General features: G+C 45.0%; 1 protein-coding gene across 1 annotated transcript; it reads right to left on the bottom strand.

Moving 5' to 3' along the window:
* Nucleotides 1–201: 201 nt before the first annotated feature.
* On the bottom strand, nucleotides 202–27,429 carry LOC147261415 (ephrin type-A receptor 4-A-like). The gene is made up of 20 exons (XM_086203405.1): nucleotides 27,360–27,429; nucleotides 25,497–25,683; nucleotides 24,827–24,894; nucleotides 21,377–21,574; nucleotides 21,056–21,166; nucleotides 20,348–20,702; nucleotides 11,349–11,504; nucleotides 10,245–10,739; nucleotides 7,876–8,000; nucleotides 7,602–7,761; nucleotides 7,413–7,524; nucleotides 6,322–6,380; nucleotides 6,049–6,162; nucleotides 5,689–5,874; nucleotides 5,286–5,347; nucleotides 4,952–5,161; nucleotides 4,543–4,719; nucleotides 2,219–2,406; nucleotides 1,907–2,092; nucleotides 202–1,468 (listed from the first exon to the last, which is right to left on the bottom strand). Exons 2-20 carry the CDS (start codon nucleotides 25,651–25,653, stop codon nucleotides 1,351–1,353), a joined length of 3,237 nt encoding a protein of 1,078 aa, XP_086059531.1. The 5' UTR covers nucleotides 25,654–25,683; nucleotides 27,360–27,429; the 3' UTR covers nucleotides 202–1,350.
* Between the last annotated feature and the right edge of the window lie 453 nt (nucleotides 27,430–27,882).

Below are 27,882 nucleotides of genomic sequence, written 5' to 3'. Positions count from 1 at the left end.
CATCGCAAACTCAGCCCAATTTATCCGACCAAAAACACAGACGGCCGCTCTGAATTTTCTCTCCTTTTAAGTCTTTCTCCCCTCAGTTGCTTCTTTTTTCTTTGTTTCTGTCCTGTCTTTCGCTCTCTCTCTCGTACACACACACACTCACACAGAGCTGACAGGGAGTGTGATTACACCAGCAACATCTCAGGTTTCGGAGTTTATTTCCTTGTTTCAGGCACCTCTGACTAAGTCTCGACTTTCACAGAGGACACACTCTTCTGGCACACTCAGAGATGATAAACATGAAGCGCTGCAGGCTTCATTTGATATTCTGTCTACAGAGCAGTGTATTAAATACATGACAATGCACAAGTTCAATGCAAACCTTCCTACATGGATGGAGTTTGGCATTTATTGCAATGCAGTATGGCGATCATTACAATTCCTCTTCAGTGTTTCTATCTTACTAACTAAAACAAAACGAAAACCAACACAAAAAAGACCATAAATAAACAAAATGGGTCCTGTGGCTAACTCTTAGCATCAAACCTGACACACACACACACACACACACACACACACGCGCGCAGATGGTTCTGATCTCAAGGTCTAGTTCCACGGAATTCATTCAAGTTGCGATAAAAAACACACACACAAATCATACATCAGTCCATTAGTAGGAAACTAGGAAGAGCTAATAATGATACATTCGGTCTGGCGCGTTCACTTTGCATATTCAGAATATTCAAAGATAGTTGACACCTTGACGAGAGGGGGAGGGGGAGAGGGGCATTCCGTGTTGTGTGAGTTGATTCCACACACACACACACACACACACACACACACACACACACACACACACACACACAAAACCATGCACATTTCCATCCTTTCAGAGTACATAACTTACATTTTATTCCTGCAGACGAACCATAACCACAACTACTTCCTGACAGATTAAGTCCCCCCCCAGCACACACACACACGCACGCACGCATTTTTTAAAAATTCAAGTCAAACCCAAAGCAGCGGGGGAGGAAAAAATAAAAGTACGTTGGAAGCCATTCTGCCTATGCACAGCCTTTCACATCAGCCTTCACGAAACAGATACTAAAAGAGTGAAAAAATTAGAAGTGGACGAAGAGGATGAGGCGTCAGTCCCGGCGCTCGTTAGCTTAACGCTCTGTGGTCACGTCCAGACCAGCTTGTTGTTTCCACAGTATGGAAGTTCACAAAAGTGCTGCTTTCTCGTATGTAATGATTTTTTTTTTTTTAATTCCACTCCTTGTATTTCCACTGGTGAAAAAGTCCCTCTAAAGTGCATGAATGAGGTAAATGAAATTCTTCTCAACGACAACCACCGTTTCAAACTGGAACCATTGTGTGTTGCATGTGCTCCATCTGAGACAACATTTCTTGCTGCACACTTGCAATGAGTATGTCCTGGTGTGATGGTGTGATTATTCCGAGTCTGTCCATCTCCCTGTGGACACACAAACATGACTTTGGATTATTACATTGCAATTTGCGCAGCATGCGTTTATTAACAGTTATCAGGCAGGTTTTTACTCTCCTGTCACATTCGTTTCTGTAATCATCTGATTCTTTATCTGCATTTTGCTCTCTGTTGTCGTTTCTTTATTTGTATTCACTTTAGGATATTTTACTTTTATGAAATACACTATTTAAATAAATACTACTACTGTTACTACTAACACTAATACTCCCAATAATAATCAGCTTGATTTGGGCGGCACCTTTCAAACTGCAGCTCGAACGTGATTTACAACAACTGAACATTAAAATGATGTTAAAGGAGAAAAACCTGAGAATCGTGAAAAGAGAATAAAACTAAATAATAACGATAAAAAACATTTCAATACACAGATAAAATCATGGTAATATTATGAGGGAAACTCACTGGTGTGTGAGAGCCAGCAGGCTGTCAAGGCTGGAGTATCCTGCTGCCGCCAGAGTGTCTCTGTACCGCTCCAGCCCGATGGACTGCAGCCATTCACACACCGACCACTTGGCCACACACACCTCCGGTACCACTGACACACACACTTCAGGACCCACCCCTGACTCCAGCATGGTGGCCGAGGGTCTGCAAATACACAGGCGCTGACATAAGAGAGGCAACGCGTGGAATGTGGGAGAAAGAGTGTGTGTGTGTGTGTGTGTGTGTGTGTGTGTGTGTGTGTGTGTGTGTGTGTGTATCTGCCATTCTCACCTGTCACCTCCCGTCCTGCGCAGCGTTCCAGGGTTACGGATGAGTTTATCCAGCATGTTGAGGATCTGGCTGAAGGTGGGTCTCTCGGCTCGTTCTCGCTCCCAGCAATCCAACATGAGCTGATGCAGAACCACAGGACAGTCCATGGGAGCGGGGAGGCGGTACCCCTCCTCGATGGCTTTGATCACCTGGGTGGGTGGGGGGGTTATTAAAGGTGGTTTGAAAACAGCGTGTGGATCTGAGGAAGGTTTCACAATATAAACAAGAAACAGATGCACATCTGTGTGGCGTCGAAAAGAAAAGTTTTTCTTGTGGTTACTTTTCTGGCAATGATGTCATTTTTGTCCAAATTCACATAAATACACAGCATTAGCGGACAAGTTGATACGGCGGCCGTTAGATCTACTGAGACATGTCAATCAAAGTGACGCTTTAGAACTCCGAAACAAACTCCTTTCCTTTGATTCCAAATCACAAAAACTACAATTCCCATGTTCAAACACTCCTGCGACTTCAGTTACCTACAAGTTGTAATCATGCTATAAAAATAAAAAATGCAATCATACGTTGAAAGACTTTTCAGAGGATATTATCATTTCAAATACACATTTAAATATATAAATATATATATATATATATTTATATATAGTACACTCAAACAAACCATTCTAACACCGTGAGGATGTTTTTGAGGTAACAGATTATAGACGTTCCTTTGTGGAACGTCTGAAACATCCTCAGAATGTTGGAGTTCAAACGTTTGGTCTTAATAAACATTTCAAATTATTGCAACTTTGCTTGAAATGATTAACGTCCTTTAAACTTTTGGAAACTTTTTCTTTAAGATTCGGTTTAAGACTTCCGTCTGTCGGCCGACTACATTTCCCTCGGATTTGCAGAAGAAAAAAAACAACAACAAAAAAAAAAACACACCACATAGAAAAACGAATAGAAAGTTACATTGTAATTTTCTGAGAACGATTTGAAAACAAACAAAATAAAAACGTCGGTGGTTCGGACTCTGTACGCTGTTAAACTGTAGCAAGTAAGTTTGACAATAAAGTGTGAACGAAGCAAATGTAATGAGGTGGAAAGAGTTTGCAGCTCATCAGAAAAGTTTCCTCAGACTGTTGCTGATGAAATCAATCATGTTTGAAAACGTCGGTACGCCAGCCTGGCTCTCTGTGACCTCCTCCAAATTAACAAGCTTTCACAGCAGACAAGATTTGCTCCGCAATAAAATATTTATCTCACATGTCCGAAACTGTTCACATCAAAAAAATCCACCCTAAATTCATCGTGTGTGTGTGTGTGTGTGTGTGTGTGTGTGTGTGTGTGTGCGCGCGCGCACGCTTGGCTGAAGATTAAGTTTTACTCTTCCTTCTTAATTAAATATACTCAGACTTATTCACAACATTTTGGCTTCCTGCCCTTCCTGAGGCTGACTTTGAAAGGGAAGCTTAAAATTTTCAAGAGGCGCAGAGGTCAAATACGCGCGGTCAGAACGCGCCGCGTCACACAGGTCTTTGCTCCGTGTTTTCCAGTGGAGCCTGTGCCGTGTTAGCTTACAAGCTTAATTTAATTAAAGATTAATGGTCACCAAGAATGTTGAAGGGGAGAAAACTGTTACTGTGCGAACACTGAGCTTCTTTAACTGGGAGCTCATCAATTTTTTTTTTGGTATATTTGCACACAAGGAAATATCCATTTGACCTATTTAATCACTCAAACTGCAAATATGGAGCCTCAAATTTGTCTTACAGACAGGAGGCAGAGCCTGATGACGATGTGCAGCTCCTTCCACCTGACAGCTATTGTGCACTTCATGTCAATCATTCAGGCTTGTAAAGACGTCAGTGTTACAGAAGTAGCCATCAGATTGCGCTGCCTGCAAGGCTAAATTGAGGGCTAAAAAAAACATTGTGCTTGAAAACATTTTGTGAACGACCTCGTGCTGCTATTTCCTGGTTCTGTACTGCAAATTGTGCGTGCATTTGCAATAAAGTTGACGATGAAATCAGGTCAGTTTTGTTTGCACTTCGAGATAGCGTCAAGTAAAAAAAAAAACCTGAAATAAAACACACCGAGGAGTCTCTGATCAAGCTGCTACTGTGAGAGCCATCCATTCATCAGGTAATACAGGTGAGATGAGGTTGTAATATTTCAAATATATGCTTTTGTGGTATATAAAGGTAAAATCAAAAAAGTATTGCATGTCAATTTGCTTGTGACGCTGAAGAAAGAAGTACCGATGTTAATTAAAAGTGTTTCTAGGAGTCTCATCTTGTCTTTCTTCACATACCCCCCCCCCCCCCCGAACTCACATCCTGATTGTTCATGTCCCAGTAGGGTCTCTCTCCGTATGAAACCACCTCCCACATGACGATGCCGTAACTCCACACGTCGCTGGCTGTAGTGAACTTCCTGTATGCGATGGCCTCGGGGGCGGTCCACCTGATGGGGATCTTCCCTCCAGGAGAGAGGTAGGTCCCAATGGCTTCCTGAAACAGCAGTTAATGTCAGCATCAATTATCTGTCTTATTCTTGGACGAATATTGCGGTGTTTATCAAATTCAACAATGACTGTGTTTTAATGAGTCACAGATCTGAGGCAGTAAATAAAAAATGTGTGAACTGGAGACGTGATGACATAAAAATAACATCAAAACCTTGAATTCGAGTGATGAGAAATAATGAGATTTTAGTGCGAAGGTTTACTTGGGTGAGTCTTACCCTGGTAGTGTAGGCAGCCTCTGGGTCGTCCTCCAGAACCCGACTCAGGCCAAAGTCCGACACCTTACACACCAGGTTGCTGTTGACCAGGATGTTCCGAGCCGCCAGGTCTCGGTGGACGTAGCTCATGTCTGAGAGGTACTTCATACCGGAGGCGATGCCGCGCAGCATCCCGACCAGCTGGATCACCGTGAACTGGCCGTCGTGTTTCTGAAAGCATCGAACCAGGTTAGCGTGAACGCTCAAGGTGGGCTGAGTGCATCTGATCAGTGATTTTTCATCCTACAATAGAGCAAACTATCCAGAAATATTTATATAAAAAAAAAAGATGTACCCGAAGAAAAGCATCCAGGGATCCGTTCTCCATGTACTCAGTAATGATCATCAGCGGCTTACCTGCACAGGTAGAGTTGGAACTATTAGACTGGTAGGTTTGAAGGTAGCTCAAATCAAAGTGTTTGTGGATTACTGAGCATACAGCTGGATTAAAAGGACTGGGATTATTCTAGATTATGCACTAGAGAATATGTAAACAGACATTTTTGGGCAGTTTAGCTGTTAGCCAGGTCGCTTCAAGCTTAATGAAAATGCTCTTTCTGTATTTTTGAGACATAAAGTAACACAGGACAGAAAAAATGTCTTCATGGCCTTGAGACACCCAGTTGTGAGTTAACTCTTTTTGGAAGTAGTATCAATTTAATAATATTCCAAATACTAATACTGCTCCAAACACTCACATCTGGTGACGACGCCCTCCAGCCTGATGATATTAGGATGGTCAAACTGCCCCATGATGGACGCCTCAGACAGGAAGTCCCTCCTCTGTTTGTCAGAGTATCCTGCTTTCAGACTCTTGATGGCCACGTACACTTCCCTCTTCCCCTGCACACGCAGCCGACCGCTGCACACCTCCCCGAATTCTCCTACTCACACACGCACATACACATACATGTACACACACAGCAAACTGCAATGTCAGCGCCAAGTAAGCATGCAGGATTTTGTGTGTGTGTGTGTGTGTGTGTGTGTGTGTGTGTGTGTGTGTGTTTGTGTGTGTGTTTGTGTGTGTGAGATCACTACTGTATAGCCAGGCTTACCCATGCCAATAACCCTCTCTATGTGAATATTGCTAACGTCGATCTCTTTGGCAAACTCGTGGATGGCCTGATCAGGGTCCTCGTAGGTGAACGGGTCCACGTAGATTTTAACTCCTGCAAATGAGGGAGGAGAGGACAGAAGGCAAGGGAGCGATGCAGGGGAGGAAATGTGAGTTGTGTAACCGCTGCATATGTTATGTAAATGTATTTGGCAGGATTCTAAGATGTGTGCAGGTGTATTGGAGAGAGGAAATGTAAAATCTGTTTATCTACCTGGGTTCAGATGTTTCTCCTCCTCAGAGTCTTGCTTTGTTTTACTGTACTTGCTCCTCCTGATTAGACAGAGGAGAAGAAGGACATTAAACACACACACACACACACACACACACACACACACACACACACACTGTGAAATGTAGATATCAGTCTAAACTATGACCATTTCCTTTCACTTCTTGCATATTTGTATTTTTTTTTACAATTAAGCAGCTGACAAAGGGGTATTTCTGTGACATTGTTTTCAACTTTGTTTTTTGTTTTTTTTTCTCCAGAAGCGCTACGCATTCATTGGCTTTTTCAGGATTCAATGGAAAGCGATGACAATGAGAACAGAGGGCTGCAGGAAAGACACGCAGCGAGCAGATGAAAGCGTTTAAGAGAGACGGGGAGGAGGGGCGAAGCCTCAGGTAGAGCAAGATAAAAGGTGTTTTCCATTAAACAAAGAAACTGTCAAAAACACCTTTGTGGCTGAACAGGTGTGTGTGTGTGTGTGTGTGTGTGTGTGTGTGTCTCTCTCTCTCTCTCTCTCTGAATGTGCATTTGTGGGTGCTAGTGTGTGCATGTCTGTGTGTGTATGTCTGTGTGTGTATGTCTGAATGTGCATTTGTGGGCACTAGTGTGTGTGTGTGTGTGTGTGTGTGTGTGTGTGTGTGTGTGTGTGTGTGTCTGTGTGTGTGCGTGTCTGTGTCTGTGTGTGTATGAGTTTGTGTGTATGGAAGCTAACATACATGAGCTGTGCTGCAGAAGAGATGACAAGTCAGGGACAAAGGGATTATCACTGTCTCCAGTCTAATCCCCTTTAAAAGCTCCAGGTAACACACACACACACACACACACACACACACACACACACACACACACACACACACACACACACACACAAACACACACTCATAATTTAATTCAATAGGAGCTGTGGGTGTTGTCTGTGTATTGTGGCAGTTGGGTCAGAAGCACTAATGGGAAACCGCCAGAAAATTTAACAAGCCTTCAAGTGTGTATTCCTGCCTTTCTGAAAAGTTTGTGTGTGTGTGTGTGTGTGTGTGTGTGTGTGTGTGTGTGTGTGTGTGTCTGTGTCTGTGTACCTGCGGCTAATGATGAAGACAGCTGCAGATATCAACAGTAAGACTCCCACCCCACTCACAGACAGCAGGAGGAAGGCTGAGTTTACTCCTTCTCCAATCAGAGGGAAGGGATCTGGATCAGGGAGAGAGACGTTCAATCCTCCTCCTGAATAAAAACATCTCTCACAGATCTCACCAGAATTATTGTACCTGAATTGGTGGAGAATTCAAATGGGGCGCTGAACTCTCCGTATCCAGCTGCAGTGCGGGCGCGCACGTGAAACACATACACAGTGAGAGGGTTCAGACCTGTGACATCGACATTCTGTGAAAAGGTCCTCATTATGCGGTAGGACCTCTCTTTCTGATCCTGATTAGAGCGGACAAAAAGACAGGTCTCCTTTCAATGCCTGACTGCAAATCCAACTTTAGAATTAGTGGAATTGCTCAAGAAAATATTGGTGTTAACCTGCAGGTGACTCACCTTTTCGTAGAACTTGACCTCATATTCTAGGATGACCCCGTTGGGTCGATCCGGCTGTTGCCATGACAATGACAAACTATGCCTGGTGACATCGGTGGCGTGGATGGACGACACCGGAGAGGGAGCTGAGAGGGAGAAAGATTTATAAATGACAACAAGAAGCTTCCATCAAGAGTCAAACGATTGCAACAGAAAGGGAAGCCTCCCCCACCCCCAAACACACACACACACACACACACACACACACACACACACACACACACACACATACACACACACACACACAGAAGCAATCACTTCACGGTAATTAGAGGTTATATATAATGCCTTCCGGTCTTTGTTCCATCTTTTTTTTTTACCTCCACCACGTTGTTTGCATCACATGGATTAAATTCCTAATTTCACATCTGGATTTAAAACTTCATTCATCACTTATTGTTCATTTCATTCTCACATCCTCCTCTATGTTTTTAATGTAATACACACTGACGCCAGGGAAGCTGCCTGTTTGTCAACAGTCACTGACCCAGTGCACCTGAGACCTGACCTAAATCTGAGTCAGGAGGGACAAACATTTATTGTCCCCTTACATCGCTGCATCGCCCCTCCCTCCTCTCTGTTTCCCTCCTTTTGTAGTTGTTCATATGATATTGAGCCATATGGAGGTGCAGGTCAGACGTGACACATCATTGACACGCTCTCATGCGGTGCGCTAAGTTATTTCCCTGCGGGGGGATCCAGGAACTAAGCAGGTGTGCCAGTTTTTAAATGCCACTTTCGACTTGAAACGGTGGGATTTGAGAGCATGCAAAAAGAAATTTGAAAAAAACAAAAGCATAATAATGGAGAGCATGTGTGAGAAACACCGCACACCAGCTCTGACACCTTCAAAACTAAAATGAAACACGCCATAAAATCTGGGTGAACACTTCCGTGGTTTAAGAGCTGGCACGAGGGAAATCCATTCTGAAACGCAGTTGTTGTTACTTTTTAATTTTCTTATCTTCACTTCCTTCAACCCGCTCTGTTTGTATTTAAGTCAGTGATTTACATTTCCCAGAATGCTTTCTGACATCTGCTGGCGAACACCCCTATAATTAATTCAGCTGTTGTTAGGTGTAGGAGGACAGAGTAATAGCTATGGTGACTGTGGTAGTAAGACCCAAAGCTTCCAGTGAGTGAAGGCAGGAAATGTGCTTTGTTACACTGGAACATGAGGAAAAACATATCTGATCTTTTTCTGCCGGATCATCTGTGATACGTTCTTACAAACACTGGCTTCATAGGTTTACCAGCACCTTTACAAACAGAAACATTTATCCTGGAATTACATGAGGAATCCTTCCAGTTCTGGTGTTTGCATTTTCACCAGAATTTATTTCCTTTTTAGCCTCAATTGTATTGTTTTTTTATTTATGATTATTTATATATATATATATATATATATATATATATATATATATATATATATATATGAAAAAAGGAGTTAAGTGCTCTGTACATCAAAACTTATTTCAGACTGTTTCTGTCTATTTATGCATCACCTCTTTTTTCATCAGTAAAAAGTGATTGATGAAGTTTGATAGAGCGTGTGAAGGAGGAGTTGAGGAGGAGGTGGGAGAGCTGTTGCATCAGCTGAAGCAGCTCTGTACAGCAGGGATGTGGGCTGAGCTGGACTACATGGCGCCCTTGATGCTCCATTCAGTTTCCATCCATCCATCCATTTTCGTCCACCTATCCTGTTAAGGGTCATGGGGGGCTGGAGCCTATCCCAGCAGCCTTCAGGTGAGAGGCAGGTTCACCCTGGACGGGTCACAAGTCCATCTCAGGACCAACACATAGAGACAGACAACCATTCACACTCACAGTCACACCTACAGTCAATTTAGAGTATCAATCAGCCTCGTCCTCTCTTGATGTCTTTGGACTGTGGGAGGAAGCAGGAGTACCAGAGAGAACCCACACAGGAACAGGGAGAACATGGAGACTCCACACAGAAAGATCCCATGATGGAGCCAGGACTAGAACCCAGAACCTTCTTGCTGTGAGGCAACAGTGCTGACCACTGCACCACCGTGCTGCCCTATCCAGTTTCTTTTTGTTGAAATGAATTAGAACTTTATATTTCAATGATGAAAAAAAACATTTTTTCCAGATTAATTGTTTTGATTCTACCATTATTCTGCAGGAATGCAGTTAGCGTGTTTATAGCATGCTGCTACACTTGACTCCTGGGACTTGTAGGCCTACATGCAGTGAGCAGCAGTGAATGTTTGGGACGCACTTGTGTGCACCAGTTATTAGAAGCGTTTGCATCATTAGCAGGGTGTGCGTTATTAGCAGCGATTAATTCATCACACTCTTCTCACCAGCTTGGTTGGTGGTGATGGTGACAGACACACTCTGGACTGCCCCTGCTCCGCTGGCTTGGGAGACCCCGTTGTGTGCATGGACGATGAGGGTGTAGTGCGTGTGGGCCCTCAGCTCGCTCACCACCACCCGGGTGGTCTTCAGGCCCGTTTGACCAGGTGAAAAGAGCACATCTGAACCACAGGGTTGGCAGAGCTGTGGACCGCCTCCGATTCTGGGGTAGATGCCTCTCCCTGACTGGACTTCGGATCCCACAATCCCCTGGTCAGACTGCATGCCCTGGCCATCCCGATGGGAGTCACCATGACTTGTTGGAAGGGTTTTACCACCAGTTGGGATTTGGCTGCCTGTTTGACTCCCAGGTGGACATATGAGACACTCCAGGTTGTAGCTGATGTCACTGCGTCCCCCCAGCCGACGAGGGGGGCTCCACTCCAGCACCACGGATGTCTCATTCACCACTGATATCAGCTGCTGTGGAGCTGATGGCGGTTCTGAGGAGGACGCAGATTGAAGCACAAACAAAAGTGAGCAGGTTTACATTCAGTTCCTCAGCGTGGATGTAGATGTGGGCTGCTGTGTAGACATCTGGCATCAGATTGAAAATCATACGGTTCAGAGATGTTTTTGATGGGCTGATGTTTTCTTCTGTGGTATTTTTTTTGTGTGTGTGTCGCACAGACAGTGTATGTGTTTTCTTTTTTCCCAGGCCAAGCTAACCATGCGCCGTATATAGGCATAATTAAGTTTATGACACACAGACTGAGGTCTCCCAGTCTCTCACACAGGACTCGCTCAGAGAGACGAGGAGAACCAGAGAAAGGACATTTATCCACTTCCCTGTGTCTTAAGTTATCACTCCCAGACAGGATGTAGATGGTGGTTTAGTCATAAGTAATGGGATCACGGAACAGGGGTGGCATTCAGACAAGTTTATGTCTCCCTCTGTTTGGTAGAGATACGGAGGAGGGAACACAATGAGGCTGCCTTTTAGCTTTCATTTGCAAGAAATGCCCACATTGCTTGTTTTCACTCAGGCATTGTCTTAATAGTATGTAAGCGCGCGCACGTGTGTGTGTGTGCGCGTGCATGTGTGTTCTTACGGGTACAAGCCATAGAGGGTGGGTCAGTGTCAGCGCGGAAGTATCCGGAGTGACAGTCACAGAGAGTCGCTCCATCCCTCAGCGAGTGGCTGTGTGGTGGACACTTGGAGCATCCTGCATCGGACGACTTGGCCTTGTAGAAACCTGCAGGACAGGCTGCAGGGACAAAAACCAGGTTTAAAATGCTGCAAAGCCATGTTCAGCTGCATCATGACATTCTGACATTGACGCAAACTATATTGAAAAGGACAGTAGGTGTAAAATGAAGTGACCTGAAGAAGAAAGAATTCATAAGCAGCGGAAGGAGAGCGACTACGTTACGTAGCACCACGCCAGAAGCATTTAAATTAAACTTCATCATCTTCAGCATGCAGCAGACGGAGGGAATCTGGGGGGAGGTTGTCATGATAGCTGCCATCTACAAACACCGCTTCTTCAGCGGCAGTTAGAACCTTTCACATTCCCGTTTCCCATTTGAGTTTTTAGTTTTAACCCAAACTAGAATATTTGTGTGTGGGTTTTTTTGGGGGGGTTTTGTTCCTAAATCTAATCAGACCTTATCTCTATGGACATATCATAAAATCTTCTAACAGAGAATTTAATTTCAGGAAGTTTAATGATGTGAAGTACCGTTTTCTAAACTACAAACCAACACGAAGTAGAGCCCGGAGTGTTGTCTTTGTTGCCTCTCCTACTAAATGATCCTAATTGACTTCCTGTTGGCGTCTCTGTGGTGCTGCCTCATTATTTTAACAGATGTCGAGCCACCAAACACGTTATGTAGCATAAAGAGGTTTGTGGTTATTTCATAATCTAATGAGCCTGCCCCCCCCCCCCCTAAAAAACCCCAAAAAACGCAAAATGTGAATTACTAGGTTTACAGCTGGGCAGGATAAAGAAGACATGGATTCTCACTCGATGATGCGTTTGAGTGTTTGTAAATGGAGGTTGGTGGTCAGTAGTTGTTGTGTATACGCTTCAAGCTAATAACGTAGCGCTGGTGTTTTCCGGAGTCAAGAACTCACGCAGGAAAGAAATATAACTAGAGCTGCAAATAAGCAATAACACTAACCGGTCGTGAGGAAGAAAAAATGAGATAAAACTGCAAGAACTCGGAGAAAAAAAGAAGCGTTTTGGTGAGAAATGCTGACTGGAAACATGGCTTCCTTGTTCGTTAGGAGGAAAACTCCACAGGGTACATTTAATAAATCACCTGTTGGTGTTATTTGTCTGTTGTAGGGCTCAAAGCCCACCCTGCTGTGGGATGTAGGCAGTGCACTCCAGGTCAAGAGACCCCTGACCCTTGACAGTTTTTTTTCTCTTCCCCCTTTTTTCGCTTTGAGACTACGGACAGCGAGTCTATCAACTTGGACTTTCTTTGGATCTAAGAACGAGATGTGTAAAGGAAAAGGAGCAGAGAAATGGATACAGCACACGAGGGAGGGACACTTTCACTCTTTTTATCTTTGATTTTGATGAGCAAAGAAAAAAACACCTAAAAGAACACTTTAGTGATCAGCTCCCACACACACTCCAACCCCCCCCCCCCCAAAAAAAACAACACTTGAACTGAATACATCAAAACTCCGCAGTACTGGCAGCCCACACAAATATAATTGACATTTAAATATATGAAAGAGGAGACACACAGAAAGAAAGAAAAATCTTCTCTCTGTATACGAAGGAGTTCACGCATTGACAGAGCAACAATACAAGAAATGAGTGCATAATTATACTGCTTGACATCCACTAGTGAAGCCGAAAGAGATGGCAAAGCGTGGATGGTTAGAGCAATTCTTCCCTCTTTCATTTTCATAAGGAAATCCTTCATTTGTTTCCACTGCAATCATTTTTTTTCAACACCTTCTTTTTCATCATCAGACTCTATTCATTTTCCCTCCTCAATCCCACCATCTTTCCCGGCGCTCTCCTCCTTTTTTTATTCTCTACACCCCTCGTATTTCCAAGGGAGATGAAGACATCCCAGTAGGAATGGAGAGCAATGTGGGAATAAAGTGTGTGTGTGTGTGTGTGTGTGTGTGCGCGCGCGCGTCAGTATGCTTTATGACACTCTCATCAGTAGATGAGAGGGAGGAAGTCTCCTCTCTCTCTGTAATCTACTCACACCGACCAGCCTGCTCCATCTGTGTGAGCCTCCATAGATTTGCCCTTTCACACACTCACTTGCCCTGCCTTTCATATTTTTACACAACCTCCCTCATCCACTTCCTGAGCACTTCGAACTCAACCTCTACTTATCTGTCTTTGCATCTCTGCAATATCTCTGTACGAGTCCAAAAAAGGAAGAAAAAAAAAGAAAAGAAAAGAAGAAGTTTATAACCTGATAAAGATACTAATTCAAATGAGGCCACACACAATAACAAGCAGTCGAAACCTATAAATTCATAAACACATGTAAAAGGCTGGCTTTCATGTGGTGGATGATTCATCGTCATGTTCTAATCAAACGTGAGATAAAACGGTGTTATCACCCTCCTGCTGTTGTACACATTCCTTTGTTTTAATCATCAAAGTAGGTAAGGAAACCGTAGACGAGGACGAGAGGGAAAGAATCTGATCTGTAAAGGATTTGAAGGTTGCTTCCAGGGTGAAACAAAACAAGACTCAGCCGGGGGGGGGGGGGGGGGGGTACACACTGCCTTTGTCTCTGTCCCACCCAATCATCTATCCTTTTCTCCAACACTGAGGTCAGAATAAGGGACGTAGAGAAAGAAAAGAGCCATAAACTTCCTTCAGTGCCCTCACATGTCTTCATTTTCTCTGTTGTCTGAAGGCTTTTGTGTCTTTAGCGCTGGTTTCAAAGTGTTTTAGGAGTTTGGGAAAGGGGGGGGGGGCTTGTGAGTGCTGACCTGGAATAAGAGCTCATGAGGGTGTCATTAACCCGACACTCACCCTACGCGGCTGAGGGCCGTGCAGCAGTGTCTGAGCTGGTTCCTTGTAAACTGCGAGGACACAAACACACTAATGAAACAAAGCAGGAAACCTCCCTATAGGTGCGCATGCAGCAGCGCAGTGAGCGTAATCAGCTGTTGAGACAAGTGAGAGAAAGTCTAAAGGTTGGAGAAGGTTGACAGGGAGAGAGAGGCGATGACAAGGATTGGGAGATAAATAGGTGAGGAGAAAGACAGGGAGTGAGGAGGAGGAGGGGGAGAAGGGGGAGGCACGGAGGAGAAGGTGCCCTTTGATTACTATCAGCATTGTCTACATTTGCATATGCATTCTTCTTCTGCCTAAAATGCAAATGCAGCTCATTGCAAATCCAACTAAGAGCCTCGTTGGTTTTGAGTGTGTGTGTGTGTGTGTGTGTGTGTGTGTGTGTGTGTGTTATGTGTGTGTGTGTGTGTGTGTATTCTCCTTGAACCCATGTTATCTGTCATCATCCCTTGTTTCTTCCCAGCAGAGGGGGAAAGATAGAGGAAGTACCACACACTGTTCCGGTCTGACACCTGTCGGGGTGATGGATGGAGGGAGGAAAGGATTGACGGATGGATGGACAGATTGATAGACCTCCACTTGAGAGGGAGGGACACTATTAATCACAGGGGTCATGCCCTGTTAATTAAAACACACAGAAGACCGGAGAAAGGACATGATTCTTATCACTGTGCCTTAATAACAGCTTGCCTGACAGAAAAAAGTCAGTCAGACATTATTACAGAGCCTGGCATCCTATTTACTTCACTACTGCAGTACTAAGTACTAAGTGTAGGAATGTGCTCCATGGGTGCCACAGCTACAAGTTTATCTACATCTAAATACTCAAAACTGGTGGCTAGAGGAGAAAGGTGTAGGGTTGCCCAAAGCAAACTGAGCGAACATTAGCATGTGAAAGGGTCTCTACAACAATGACCCCCACCACACACAGATCAACCCCTGCCACCAGGAGCAGCAGAGGCAGCAGACCCCCCCTCATCCCCCACCCACCCCTGACTGACCGCTGATCAGGAAGAAGAGTTAAAAAAGGAGGGATAATGAGAGAAAGACAGAGAGCCCAGCTTGTTCAGATGCCAGAGCGCGACAGACAGACTGGTGGAGCTGGCAAACCTCCTCCATGTTAAGAGCAACCTGGGAGAGAGAGACAATAGCACGCACACACACACACACACACACACACACACACACACACACACACACACACACACACACACACACACACACACACACACACACACACACACAAGCTCATTGATTGTGAGGATGGAATTCAAACCATTCCCCCCACCTGGGTCTGGCTTCAGACAATCTCCTGTAACATTCCTATGTCCTACTCCTGCTTTGTCACCTGCTATATGTGCACATATATTCCTAAACACACACACACACACACGCACGCACGCACACACATACACTAATATTCCTCTTCATATACTGTTTGCCCAAACACACTCTTTTGTAGGCATTCCTGGGCATTCCTCCAAACTGTGTATGAGAGGGGAGGGTGTTTGCAAGATAGAAAATCAGAGATATAGTACACACACACACACACACACACACACACACACACACACGCACACAAACACATTTGCGCACGCACGCTAAATCAGCAATCCAACACTGTCCTGAGGCCAAAACTGCGCTGCAATAATTAGAGAGGCTGAATACAGCGATTACGCACTCTTTCTCTCATCCGCTCACTCTTTCTTTCTGTCATCTCTCTTTCAGTGTGTCCCCCCCCTCCCCCCCCCACCACGACCACCATCATCCTCCTCCTCCCTCTCTTTCTCTCTATTACCACTCGGCTCGTTCAAATGCTCTCTCGCTGTTGATGAGACACTGCAGGTGCGTTGGAAAGAAGTGCAACCATGAAATCTTTCAAGACACGGGGGGAACACACACACACACACACACACACACACACACACACACACACACACACACTCACGCACACACACGCACACACAGAAACATTCCAACCCTCCCCGGCAGTGAAGAGAATTCAGCAGACGACAGAGAAAGCAGGCCAGCAGAGAGACAGTGAGACAAAAAGCAGAAGGCTCCTCTTTCATTCTGCCTCCCAAACCATTCGCATTTCAAATTCTCTCTGTTGTTTCTCCTTGTCTCTCCTCCCTCGTTTCCGATCCTCCCAGACGGATCACAGCTGTCAAACTTTTGACGTCTTCATCTACCTCGGTCATGACCCTGCACTCCGCAGCTAAACTCTGTCTGCTTTAGTGCTGTGTGTGTGTGTGTGTGTGTGTGTGTGTGTGTGTGTGTGTGTGTGTGTGTGTGTATATATACGCGCCTGTCAGTCAGAGTTTTTGACGGCTTCATCAAGCTCAGTCATGACCTAGGTCTTAACCAGGAGTTTAGAAAAGAGGGGGGAGTTCCCTCGCTTTTGTGTTTCCCTGTTTGTCCCCTTAGTACCCCTCCATGAACCCCCAGCGGGGGAGGGGCAGCTCTGTATTGATGCCTTCTGCTGTCAGTGCCCCCCCATCACTCTATTCACTATCTAATCCCTTCTTCCTCTCTAGAGCCTCCCTTCTCATCCTCTCCATCCTCATCTCCGAGTCCACGCTGGAAACGAACCTTTAACATTTCACCGCCACAGCTACTCCTGTGTAAATCATAACAACTAACAGAGTACACAAATGTTAAAGTTCTTCTGCAGTAAAACCCTTGTTGCACCAGGGGATCAAAACAAATACAAAATACATCCCGAGCAGGCGTTGTAAAAAAAAAAAAAAAAAGCAGTCTTTCCTCCAATCATCTGCCAAAAAATGTGATTTTTCCCCCCTCTTTACTCACTACACAGCCATTCAGGTATGTTTGGTGTACTCCTGCTGACAGACAGAGGAAAACACACACCAACACACACCAGGGAAGTCATGAATCCATCAAATGAGTAGACAACAACAACTTATTTTAGCAAAAAAAAAAAAAAAAAAGTGTTATAGATCCGGTAAACAACCCAGCAATAACCCCAAACAGGCTTTTATAATTCTAAGAAGAGCACTACTTGTTTATACTGAGAGTGAGCAGCTAATTATCCCGTTAGAGTTGTGTTGTTAGTAGTAGCAATCCACTCCAAAATAAACAGCGCTGCAAGGACACTTTACTGATGTAGCCTTTCCAGCATCAGCGGCAGCATCTCCTCCCCACGATGACCTGAACGTTCAATATCAAGGAACACGACAGTGACAGTGACCAGATGAGGATGTTTAACCCAGCCTCCGTCCAATGGGGACCATTTCCTCGAGGGGGCCAAAACTAAAAAACCGTGGGCCGCAAATGATCTGCGTTGTTTAAAAAAAAGCCTTTGTGTGTGTGTGTGTGTGTGTGTCTTCTTTTTTTTCTTCACGTGCGCCCAACTCATGTCCTGTGCAAAGCCTCAGTTCTATTTCCTGATCAAATTATTGAGTAACAATCATCAGGTAAAACATTTTTACCTCAGAAAACATAAACAGCAAAATTTTATTTTCATTGCGCAACGTCTCTCTCTCTCCAATTTCGAAATGTTGTTTTTGGCATTTTCCACGCATTCAAGCTGAAGATGAACGCTGCCACTCGTCTTTCTACCACCGTCGTGTGTGACTGCAGCGGCATCACGACCTTCCATTTAGACGCGAGCGGTGGAAGGTTAACCCTGGCGTAACTAATCACATTAAATCATGTTAACTACCTGTAACTGTAACTAACTAAGTCTTGTCATTTCGCCTGAGGTAACCTGCTAATTCTCGTCAACAGTGCTAACGGCTAAGTTGGGCCCCAATAAACCGTCTGTCATTTATAACTAAATGGTCCTTATTTGTGTCCAAATGACTTCTAATGTTTTAAAGCAAATAAGCTGTTGAATGAAGGAAGTGAATATTTGGCTCTTGAAGTACTTCAAACGTACACCAACCATGACCTGATTTTCATTGATTCTTCAGGACATACATGGACCCTGGTGGGGGTCTCTGGTCTCTGGGTGTGTCCGTCCAAGCTATTGCCCCTCAGTTGCTGCCCGTCTGTCTGTCCAGAAAATCCAGAAACCTTTTAACCTTGCTGACGGGATGAAAGACGGATCTTCTAAATCTCCTCGTCCTCCACGTCCTCTCCCTCCATCCTGCGCCCCCCCCCCCCACTTCCACCCTTCACTCTCTCCTCTTTTCTCTCTCTCTGCACATTTACACTTAAAATGGGAGATGCGTTGAGGCGCCTATCCAATACTGCAGGGTCAGAGTTTTCACTGAGCAGCATTCGGTATTCACCGAGACTTTGATGGATTTCCACTGAGGCAGCTGAGCCCGGCCAACAACCTGACAGGCAGGGAGAAGGAGAGGAGAGCAGCGGATAGATAGATGGCACTTCACATCTGCTGGAGGTTCAACAGAGTCAAGGGTCTCTCCTAAATCTAGTTGAGGAGAAACATCTTTCAGGCCTCAGGCTCCCACCCCGCGGTCCTCCTCCTCCTTTCAGAAGGAACAAACGGGGCAAACGGGGTGAAGGTCTTCCAGAACATTTGTCACAGGGAGAAATTTGGCGTCTCAATGCAAAGAAAAAGCGAAAAGTTTTCAAGAGTGTGTGTCGCCAACTGGCACCAACTGCATCCCTCCCTTTTTGTCCCTCTCTTCTTCTTTTCTCTTTGAATTATGGGTCTGTTTGTTATACAATTAGCCTGCTGGGATAGGCTTCATAAATAAAACCGGAGGGATCAGTGAGTCGCTCTCCCCTGACTCTCTATTGGTCCCTGTCCATCTGTGGATGTGTGTGTGTGTGTGTGTGTGTGTGTGTGTGTGTGTGTGTGTGTGTGTGTGTGTCGTTCCATATGTGACTGAATAGGAGGATTGATGCCGTGCTCAAGAAGTGTCTCCGACATAGACTTTTGTCCCAGGGCTCACAGCACTTCTCACACGTTCGGTCGTCTTCACCATCACAACACTCTCAACATCATCCACGCCGCGTGTGAGCGGCTGAGAGGTGTGAACAGCTTGATTCTTTGCTACTGTAAAGTTCAGACTAGATCTGTGAGACACTTTTGCCCAGATGAATGTTGTTATGTCAGCACACCTCACACCAGGAATGTCAGTTATTAGAAGAATTATTGACAGGTAAATTGAAGCATATTTAAACACTGGAATATGGAGTTCATTGTTCACAACTGCTGTGTTGTTGTTGTTGTTAAAGATGAATAGTTCTTAATTAAAATGATACAAAGTTAATCTCTCCTTGAACCAGCGTAGATGAAGATTTTCTCTAGAGATGAGAAGCCCATTGCTGAGCTTATATTTTTACAGTGTGAAGGAACAGCTGGAAGATTTTTAAGCGAGCTTGGCAAAACATGGTAATTTTAAAATAACAAACACAGACAGTTCTAGAAGTCGTTATTGCTTGTATCTTCCTTTTTTGTCTTGACAAAGCACAGAAACATCTATGTTCTGGTAACATACTGCAGATTGTGGAAACAAGTGACAACTAAAGGTGCAGGGCATCACAGTCAGGCTTTTTCTAGGTATGCTAAGCTAAACTAAACTAATTATTTAATTGCTTCAGGGTCATTTTCAGCTGGTTAAGTACAAGAACTGTATTGATATGTTCCTTTAAGTATTAAAAAAACAAACAAGTAATCATAATTTCCCAATCTCAAAAATGTCCATTTAACATGTCTGACTTTGTGCTATTGTCCAAAACTCCTGTTAGCCATCAAGGATCTGAATGCTCATGTGCTTTCAAATGGGGTTTAATCTATGATACGGCAGCCATGGGCCAGCTGGGTGTTAGCGTGAGTTTAGCTCGTCGACAGTATAAAATGAGGCGTAGCTGTAGCGGTGCTGGGCGGGTGAACGCGTCAGAATGACTGGGTACACTTCAGGTTCCCGTCCCATCACTGCCTGTCTGACCGAGGTAAAACTGGTACAATAACACTGTCATCATCAATACCGATTTGATCCTGTTCCTCTGAAGACAAAAACCAGATGTAGAAGGAGTACTAGAGGCATGGGACAGTGGCAACATTAGGGAGCAGAGTTTGGAGTACTGCTGCAGCTCGCTTCGCTTACCTTTACATGCACCCCCTTCTTCTTCGTATCCTGGGTAACAAAGACATCCACCAATAGGAACCAACCACTCTCCATCGGCGCCGCAGTACATTTTAGGCTCCTCTCTCTCTTCTGATTGGTTTACACAGGACCCCCTAACCTCCACTAAGGATGAGGTGTCAGCTCCGGTAACTGTGTCAGGAAAGGTTGCCAGGTTACGGATGGTGAGGGGGCAGGTTTTATAGAAAACCCTGACAGAGACCAGGGCGATGCAGGCTCCAACATCCTGAAAGGCCAGGTAGAAGCCTTTGCGGGTTGTGACCTTGACATCCCGCACTTCAGTGTTAAGTTTCATGATGCGGTCTCCAACATCCACCTGCGCGGGGAGAGAAAGCGATTCATTTGTTCGACCTATGGAGACAGTTACTATTCAAGCATGGCTGATCTTCAGACTTGAAGATTGATGTCTATTGATTGCAAAGGTTAAAAAAAAAAAGTCTATTAGGGGCATGTCGGCGCTTACATCACGAGAGTAATTTAGAATACACAAAAGAACCTTGGCAACATTCCTGGGATGGTTGAATTGACATCTCAGATAAAAGTGCTTGTAAAACATACAAAAACATTACTGCGCACTGCCGCGGGAGGGTTTATTTCAAGATAAGAGCAAATTAAAGTGAGTGGAGGTGGGAGGACACAGAAGTGAACTCCTGACTCAGTTGTTGTTACCTGAGTGAAGCTCTCATCCGCCGCCACAGTGTCCACCTTAATGAAGCTGCTCTCTTTGATGTAGCTCTCCCTGTCTTCGTTTGACTCATGGTAGTACAGATTGAATGTCTCCTGCAAGACAGAGAGGATTTAAGAGAAAAGAGAGACTAAAGCGTCCGTTTATCACAGTCACTGCTCGTCTCCTCTCTTAATGCGATAATGAGTCAAAGAGGGTTTTGTGCTTGAATAACCAGCTGCAGTGATACATAATACAGATCCATGAGCAGTCCACGCATTAGCATTGATGGTAAATGTCTCAAGCCTGTAGGGGAAAGTTATCACCTTGCAGGTGCCAGTGACCCCTGGCAGGCTGTTGCAGTCTCTTAGCGTGAACTTGACCTCCACATAGACCCGCTGAGCACCAGAACGAGGGATCCAATCGGTTCTCAGCCAGTTGTTCTGATTGGGCTCCAAGACGTTGCACACCTGGTACGTCCTGATGGGAATGTTCTTTTCGTCCATGATGCTCACCTCCTCCCACTGCAAATGAACATTCACACATTTATGTTCTTGTGGGTAGAGGTGGATATCACCAATGGAATGTATCCTGTAATAAACTCCCTCTTGAGAAACATTATTGATGCATGAATCAAGAAAACTACTGATGCTCATAGCGCAAGTTAGAGTTTAGTTAAAGAGCTGCTGAAGAGAAACATTTGGACAAATTATATGAATGTGGTGCAGTGGTCAGCACTGTCCCCTCACAGCAAGAAGGTTCCAGGTTCGAGTCCCGGCTCCATCACAGGATCTTTCTGTGTGAGTCTCCATGTTCTCCCTGTTCCTGTGTGGGTTCTCTCTGGTACTCCAGCTTCCTCCACAGTCCAAAGACATCAAGAGGGGACGAGGCTGATTGATACTCTAAATTGACTGTAGGTGTGACTGTGAGTGTGAATGGTTGTCTGTCTCTATGTGTTGACCCTGTGATGGACTGGTGACCTGTCCAGGGTGCCCCCCCCCCCCCCCCCCACGCTTGTGACCCTTAATGGAACGAGCAGTAGAAAATGGATGAATGTGTGTGGTACTAAATGTTAAATGGACTGAATTTATATTGTACTTGTATAAAGAATTTTGATACACTAAATTATGCACATTCACATTATTCACATCTTGCATAAATCACTTATTGTAGGATTTATAAATTGTAGTACTATAAGTTTACTCTGTATCTTCTAGATCTTTCTTTGTATAAACTCAGAATAGAAGTAGTCAGGTCAATTGCTGCCTTTTCAGTTCATGTCAATAGGATGAAAATCAGCTTGAGGATACAGGAGCCTCGATGGACACAGATGCTCCATCAGGACAACTGCCAACCAACCATTAATCGTCATGACACACAATCCTCTCTCGGTGATGTGAAATCTCTTATTTATTCAACCAACTTTGAGTTTCAAAGTAAGAAATCAGCTGCCAAGTTGAAATGCTTTTAAATGACACGGCAAGAGCGGAAAAAAAAAAACTATATAAAAGCAATTTATTCGTTCTATTAAAAGGGCTGCTAATGTCTAAAGATTCGGATGTCATTTTTCCAAAGCACTTCAATAAACAAAAGAAAGGGTGTCACAACAGTCTGTGCTGGCAGCTCTGGATGATGAGGTTATTTTGACAAAAAAGTTCCCCTTGACAGAATACAGTGAGGTTAAATTTTCTGAAAGTTGATACTCAACTAGCTAGCATGGACTGAAACGGTGAGTTTATAAAACCCAAACTGTTGCGAAGCGATACATCAACTCCAAAAAAGTGTATTTTGACTCTCAAATGATGCTCATAAATTGTTGTCTCCAGCTCACAAAGGTGATCTTCTCTCCTCCATCACTTCTTTGATACTCCAGAGTGCAGAAGGGGCAAGCTACGTATATTTAGCTTGCAGCTAATAGTGAAGGGACAACAGGAAATTTGTTAAAAAAGAAAAGTGTGTTTCGAAACTGTCAAGCACATGATCCAGAATAATCCACATCTTCTTTCTGCAGCTCAGTAATCCACAAACACTTTGATTTCAGAGAAAAACAAACTATAACACACAAGATATTTTCCGGCAGAGTGACAAAGAAGTGATGCAGGAGAGAAAACCTTCCTTGCGACCTCAAAATACTTATTTGCTGAGTGTTTGAAAGGCCAACAAGGCAAAGACATGGGGGGGGGGGGGGGGGGTTAAATTATTGCTTTAACTAAACTCTAATTTTTGCAGACACAAACTTAAACAATCAGGAAACCATGCTTGCTGTGGGAAGAACTACCTAAATTTGTCCACTATAGGACCTTTTGATCCCATTAAGGCAGAAGTACAGAAAAAAACCCTCATATTTTATATCCCGGGGCACAAACTCTAACTCATGGCTGTTGTTTGAAACCTCACAATTCTCATTGTTGCATGAAAACTACAGGCCGCAGAGAAGTTCAGATTTGTTGCAACTCTCAAGGTTTTAACAGGCTCATTTCCATACGAGCGAAGCGGGCTCAGCCTTCACGGCACCATCCATCTCAATAGCGCCACGTATTTGCCTTGTACCGTGACCCCTCAAATGACCGCCGAGCCTCCCGATTCCAAATTGGCTTTTTATTGCCACTGAATAATAATCTGTTCTCGCCCAACAACTGAGAGCTGTATACAAACTAAATGTGCCATGTCGAATGAGAGAAGAAGGGAGGGAGAGTCAGAGAAAGACAGAGTGCGTGTGTGCGTGTGTGTGTGTGTAATGATTAATTTGTCATTAGAGTTGATCTTGTTAGCGGTATTGGTTTATCACAGATACATTCATAAATTGATGATTGATCCAGTGGCTTTGCTCTTGATAACAAATGTGCTCCCTCTTCTCTTTAGCCAGAAGCTTCAATGTTATTATGTGACGTTCACATTCTCTCATCGATATAAAATCAACAATCATCAAATAAAGCATCGGACCAGCGTCACGTGTTGTGACTGTATTCCTTTATGTTCTGTATGTGTGTGCCAGAGTGATCACGGATGAGCACGTGGTCATATGTTGTTTGTCTGACAAGGAGAGCTGCCTTGCCTGCTTGTCTCGTTTGCTCTGGAGCCTTTGTTAGCAGACAGAAATCACAGCTCCCAGAGGAGAGCAGCTTTTACCCCTGTCATAGAGATTCCATGTGCTGTGTATGGATCTGTGTGTGTGTGTGTGTGTGTGTGTGTGTGTGTGTGTGTGTGTGTGTGTGTGTGCGTGTACGTATGTATGGGGGGGGGGGTGTAATCAAAAGCTCACTACGTGCAGACCAGGACCCTGTCAATCAAGCGGCATGCGAGAGAATGAGAGCATAGGGACTGAAGAACTAGGAGTCAAGTTCACCAGTAACCCCTCAACCAACAAAGAAGGGAGAGTCACTGAGCAAAAAAAAATGGGGGGGGGGGGGACATGTACGTATTTATATATTAACAGGATTCATTCTGGCAACTGCATGGTAGTAAAAAACCCTAAAAAAATGACTCCCACCACCAAGCTGGTTTATGCTGTTTAGTGTGCCAAACGCACCGCCAGCAATCCTGTATTAGCACTCAGTGGACAACGGCTCGAAATCTGTGGGAAGATTATTGAAAGTTTCCAGATCAAGTTGGTGTGTGTGTGTGTGTGTGTGTGTGTGTGTGTGTGTGCGTGTGTGCGTGTGTGTGTGTGTGCGTGTGTGTGTATTGTCTAGAGAGAGAGAACAGGTTGTAAAACAGTGTATCTGTAAACAAAAAAAATAAAATAAAAAAAATGAGAAGAAGATGCTCCCACTCACCCCTCCCTCCGAGGGACTGGCTGCCCATTTCAGCTCTCCTGGAACTGTTCTGGTATCCAGCAGGGTCACTGACACACACACACACACACACACACACACACACACACACACACACTGGTTAGGGCAAACAGCCAACAACGCTTCAATAAAAATAAATAAATAAACATGATTTTTTTTCTCTCTGCTCCTTGAGCAAAGCAGAAATATGAAGCACACCGGGCGTCTGTGCGGTCGTTCGTGATGAGTTTTCAGTTTGAATTTACATTTTTATCGCATTACACAGGACAGAATGTGGATGGACTCAAATATTAAAACTCATTTATGCATGATTCGAGTTGTATTTATGACATGACATGAGTGCGCAGTTTTGCGCGTGGATTATGTGGATATGCACACAAAAAAGACCCCAAAACAAAACAAAGCCAACATTTTTTGTGATCTAAAGAGAGAGACTATGCAGCTGAACTCCCTTGTGCCGCAGCTCCCCCGAGAGAAGCCAGGACTAAACCACTCAGTGTGTTCTTCCTGAATTTTAACTTTTTTAGTCGTTCACGCAAAATCGCCCATCCAGGGGGGCGCACCCGGCGTCTCAAACCCGCGAGGCTGTCAGCCCCGCACTCGCATCTCTCTCTCTCTCTCGTTCTCTCTCTTCTCGTTTCTCTCTCCTTACCTTCATTAGGCGGATAAATCCTCGTCCTGGAGCTGCAAACGAGTGCTATTATCCAGATAAACGAGGAGAATATTCGCCATAAACGTGTAGCCATGTGTGCCGTGTGGAAGCCCGTGTGTTGCCCGTTGGCTCCGCACGCTCGCTGAAGAGGTTCCATCCCGGTGGGAAAAGTGTGTGTGAATGAAGCCTGGACAGAGAGAGAGAGAGAGAGAGAGAGAGAGAGAGAGAGAGAGAGAGAGAGAGAGAGAGAGGATTGATGCAGCGACGGTACTGGGGCGGTCTCTCACTCAGGCAGTGGTGATTTAGATGACATGAACCAAATCTCTCTCTCTCTCTCTCTCACACACACACACACACACACACACACACTGGGTCTTATTCAAGAAGGTAAATCAAGGATGGAGGAGACTGATTTTGTAAAAAATAAAAATAACAAAATAAAATAAATTAATTAATTGGATTTTTTTTTTTTTTTTACGGCAAGAACTGCTTGCCTGCATGTGACTTTATGGAAATATCCCCTGAACCCTCCCCCCGGGCAGGGTCACCTACAGGGTCACCCGCTCAGTGAGTCCAGGTGTTCATGCGCCCTGAGCGTCAGAAGTGACATTTTGCGCCACTCACCGTGAAGGGTGACACCAGGCTTGGTGCTGCAAGCGTCAACTTATCACGCGACCTGCCACACATTCCACAACATGAATGTGTCACAACTGGTGGATAAAAGGTTGAAATAGCGCAGTTTGGTTGCTGAGGCTCTTTGGGGCGGAAGAGTGGGACGACAGCGCCACCTGTTGGAGTGTGTGTGTGTGTGTGTGTGTGTGTGTGCGTGCGCGCGCGCGGGGGGGGGGGGGGGGGTGAAGCAGGAGGACAGTCCCGGTGAGTGATGATGCTTCCCGAGGATACAGGAGACAGTTCATCTTTAAATATCTGGATGAATGTGTTGTGGGCATGGTAAGTATCCGTGCTTTCATTATAAGACTACAAGCAGGAGCAGATGGAGGTGAAAAAAGGCTCAGGATTGCATAAAAGTGTGGAGGAGCAAACAAAGAGCAGGCTTGTGACCTGTCCTCCTACACTGTCGCTTACTCAAAGACACAGCGAACAATCGCTCCCACAGCTTGAAGGAGCAAACTTCCATTTACACTCATCCGTTGTGTTTTCTAACTGCTAAAGGTGAAACCGTCTCCAGCAGAAGTGTTTCACTTTGTTTTCTTCCTTGTTTAGCAAAGCAAAGCTGCAGCCAACAACAACCAGAGCATTGTGGTCGTGTGGTTTATTTCAGTGTGTGTGTGTGTGTTTCTCAGTCGGTCTCCATCTCGCTTTGTTTCTCCACAGTTGCTACGCCGAAACCATCTCGATCCCCTGTAAGGCTTCATAATGGTCCCAGGAAGAGCATCTGGCGCTTTGAGATGCCAAAAAAACCATCTCCCCTCTTCGACCTACCACCCCCCCCCACCACCACCACCATAATGCTGTTTTCACATTTCATTCTAACTCAACGCCACGACAGACTGCGCAATCACAAAGGCCCAATTAGCCTTGAGGCGATCAACGATTTCGCTCGGGGACCGACGAGCCAATCGCATGGAGCCGCACGGGGCGAGGGCCTATGGGGACGCGGCGCAGGTGGGCGGGACGTGGCTGTGAGGCAGCGGTGACACGCTGACACGGATGGAGAGTGGTCCGTTGTTTCTGGTCATTTGTGTCAGGGAAGTTTTGATTGATGACCGTTGGGATGTTTTTCCCACTCTCCCCTGAGATTCACAGCACGCTGATGGAAGGGGTTTCCACAGCAGGCCCCGAAACCTCGAACCCTACCTTTAAGTTTGGCCCTACACCACACAAACTCATCCACACACTCACCTTTTGTTCCTTTTGGGTCCCCAGATGGCTGCTGCCCACACATCTTTATTGTAAAACACTAAATATAGACCCTGTGTGTGTGTGTGTGTGTGTGTGTGTGTGTGTGTGTGTGTGTGTCTGTGTGTGTCTGTGTGTGTGTGTGTGTGTCTGTACACATAATTCAAACAGTATCTCCAAGAGCCTCCTGTAGATGAGGAGAACAGCGAGGACACGAAGAACAGAAAGTACATACGAAGTAGCCAAATGTAAATGTGTGTGAGTGTGTGTGTGTGTAACGAGAAAGCCCGAGGGAGGGTAGGTGTGTGGGCGGTGAAAGAGATGAACAAAAGAAGCAGAGAAGAGAGATGAGGAGCAGCGCAGCGCCAGTGAGGATTTGATTGGGTGGGTGGGTGGCGGTGGAGTACTGATGGTGGGGGGTGTTGAAAAGGATCTTCCCTCAAAGCCTCACTAAGATATTCCTGGAGCGATTTAGGGTTTCATTTGGCTTGCAGTCCTACACAGAACGTTGCTTAATATTCATACC

Source organism: Aulostomus chinensis, chromosome 5 (assembly GCF_037954235.1).
Source record: "Aulostomus chinensis isolate RoL2024-O1b breed Wild chromosome 5, RoL_Achi_v1.0, whole genome shotgun sequence".
In the NCBI taxonomy this organism is placed as follows: Eukaryota; Metazoa; Chordata; class Actinopteri; order Syngnathiformes; family Aulostomidae; genus Aulostomus; species Aulostomus chinensis.
The sequence above is the reverse complement of the archived record's forward strand: the minus strand, read 5'-3'. Positions and strand labels throughout refer to the sequence as shown.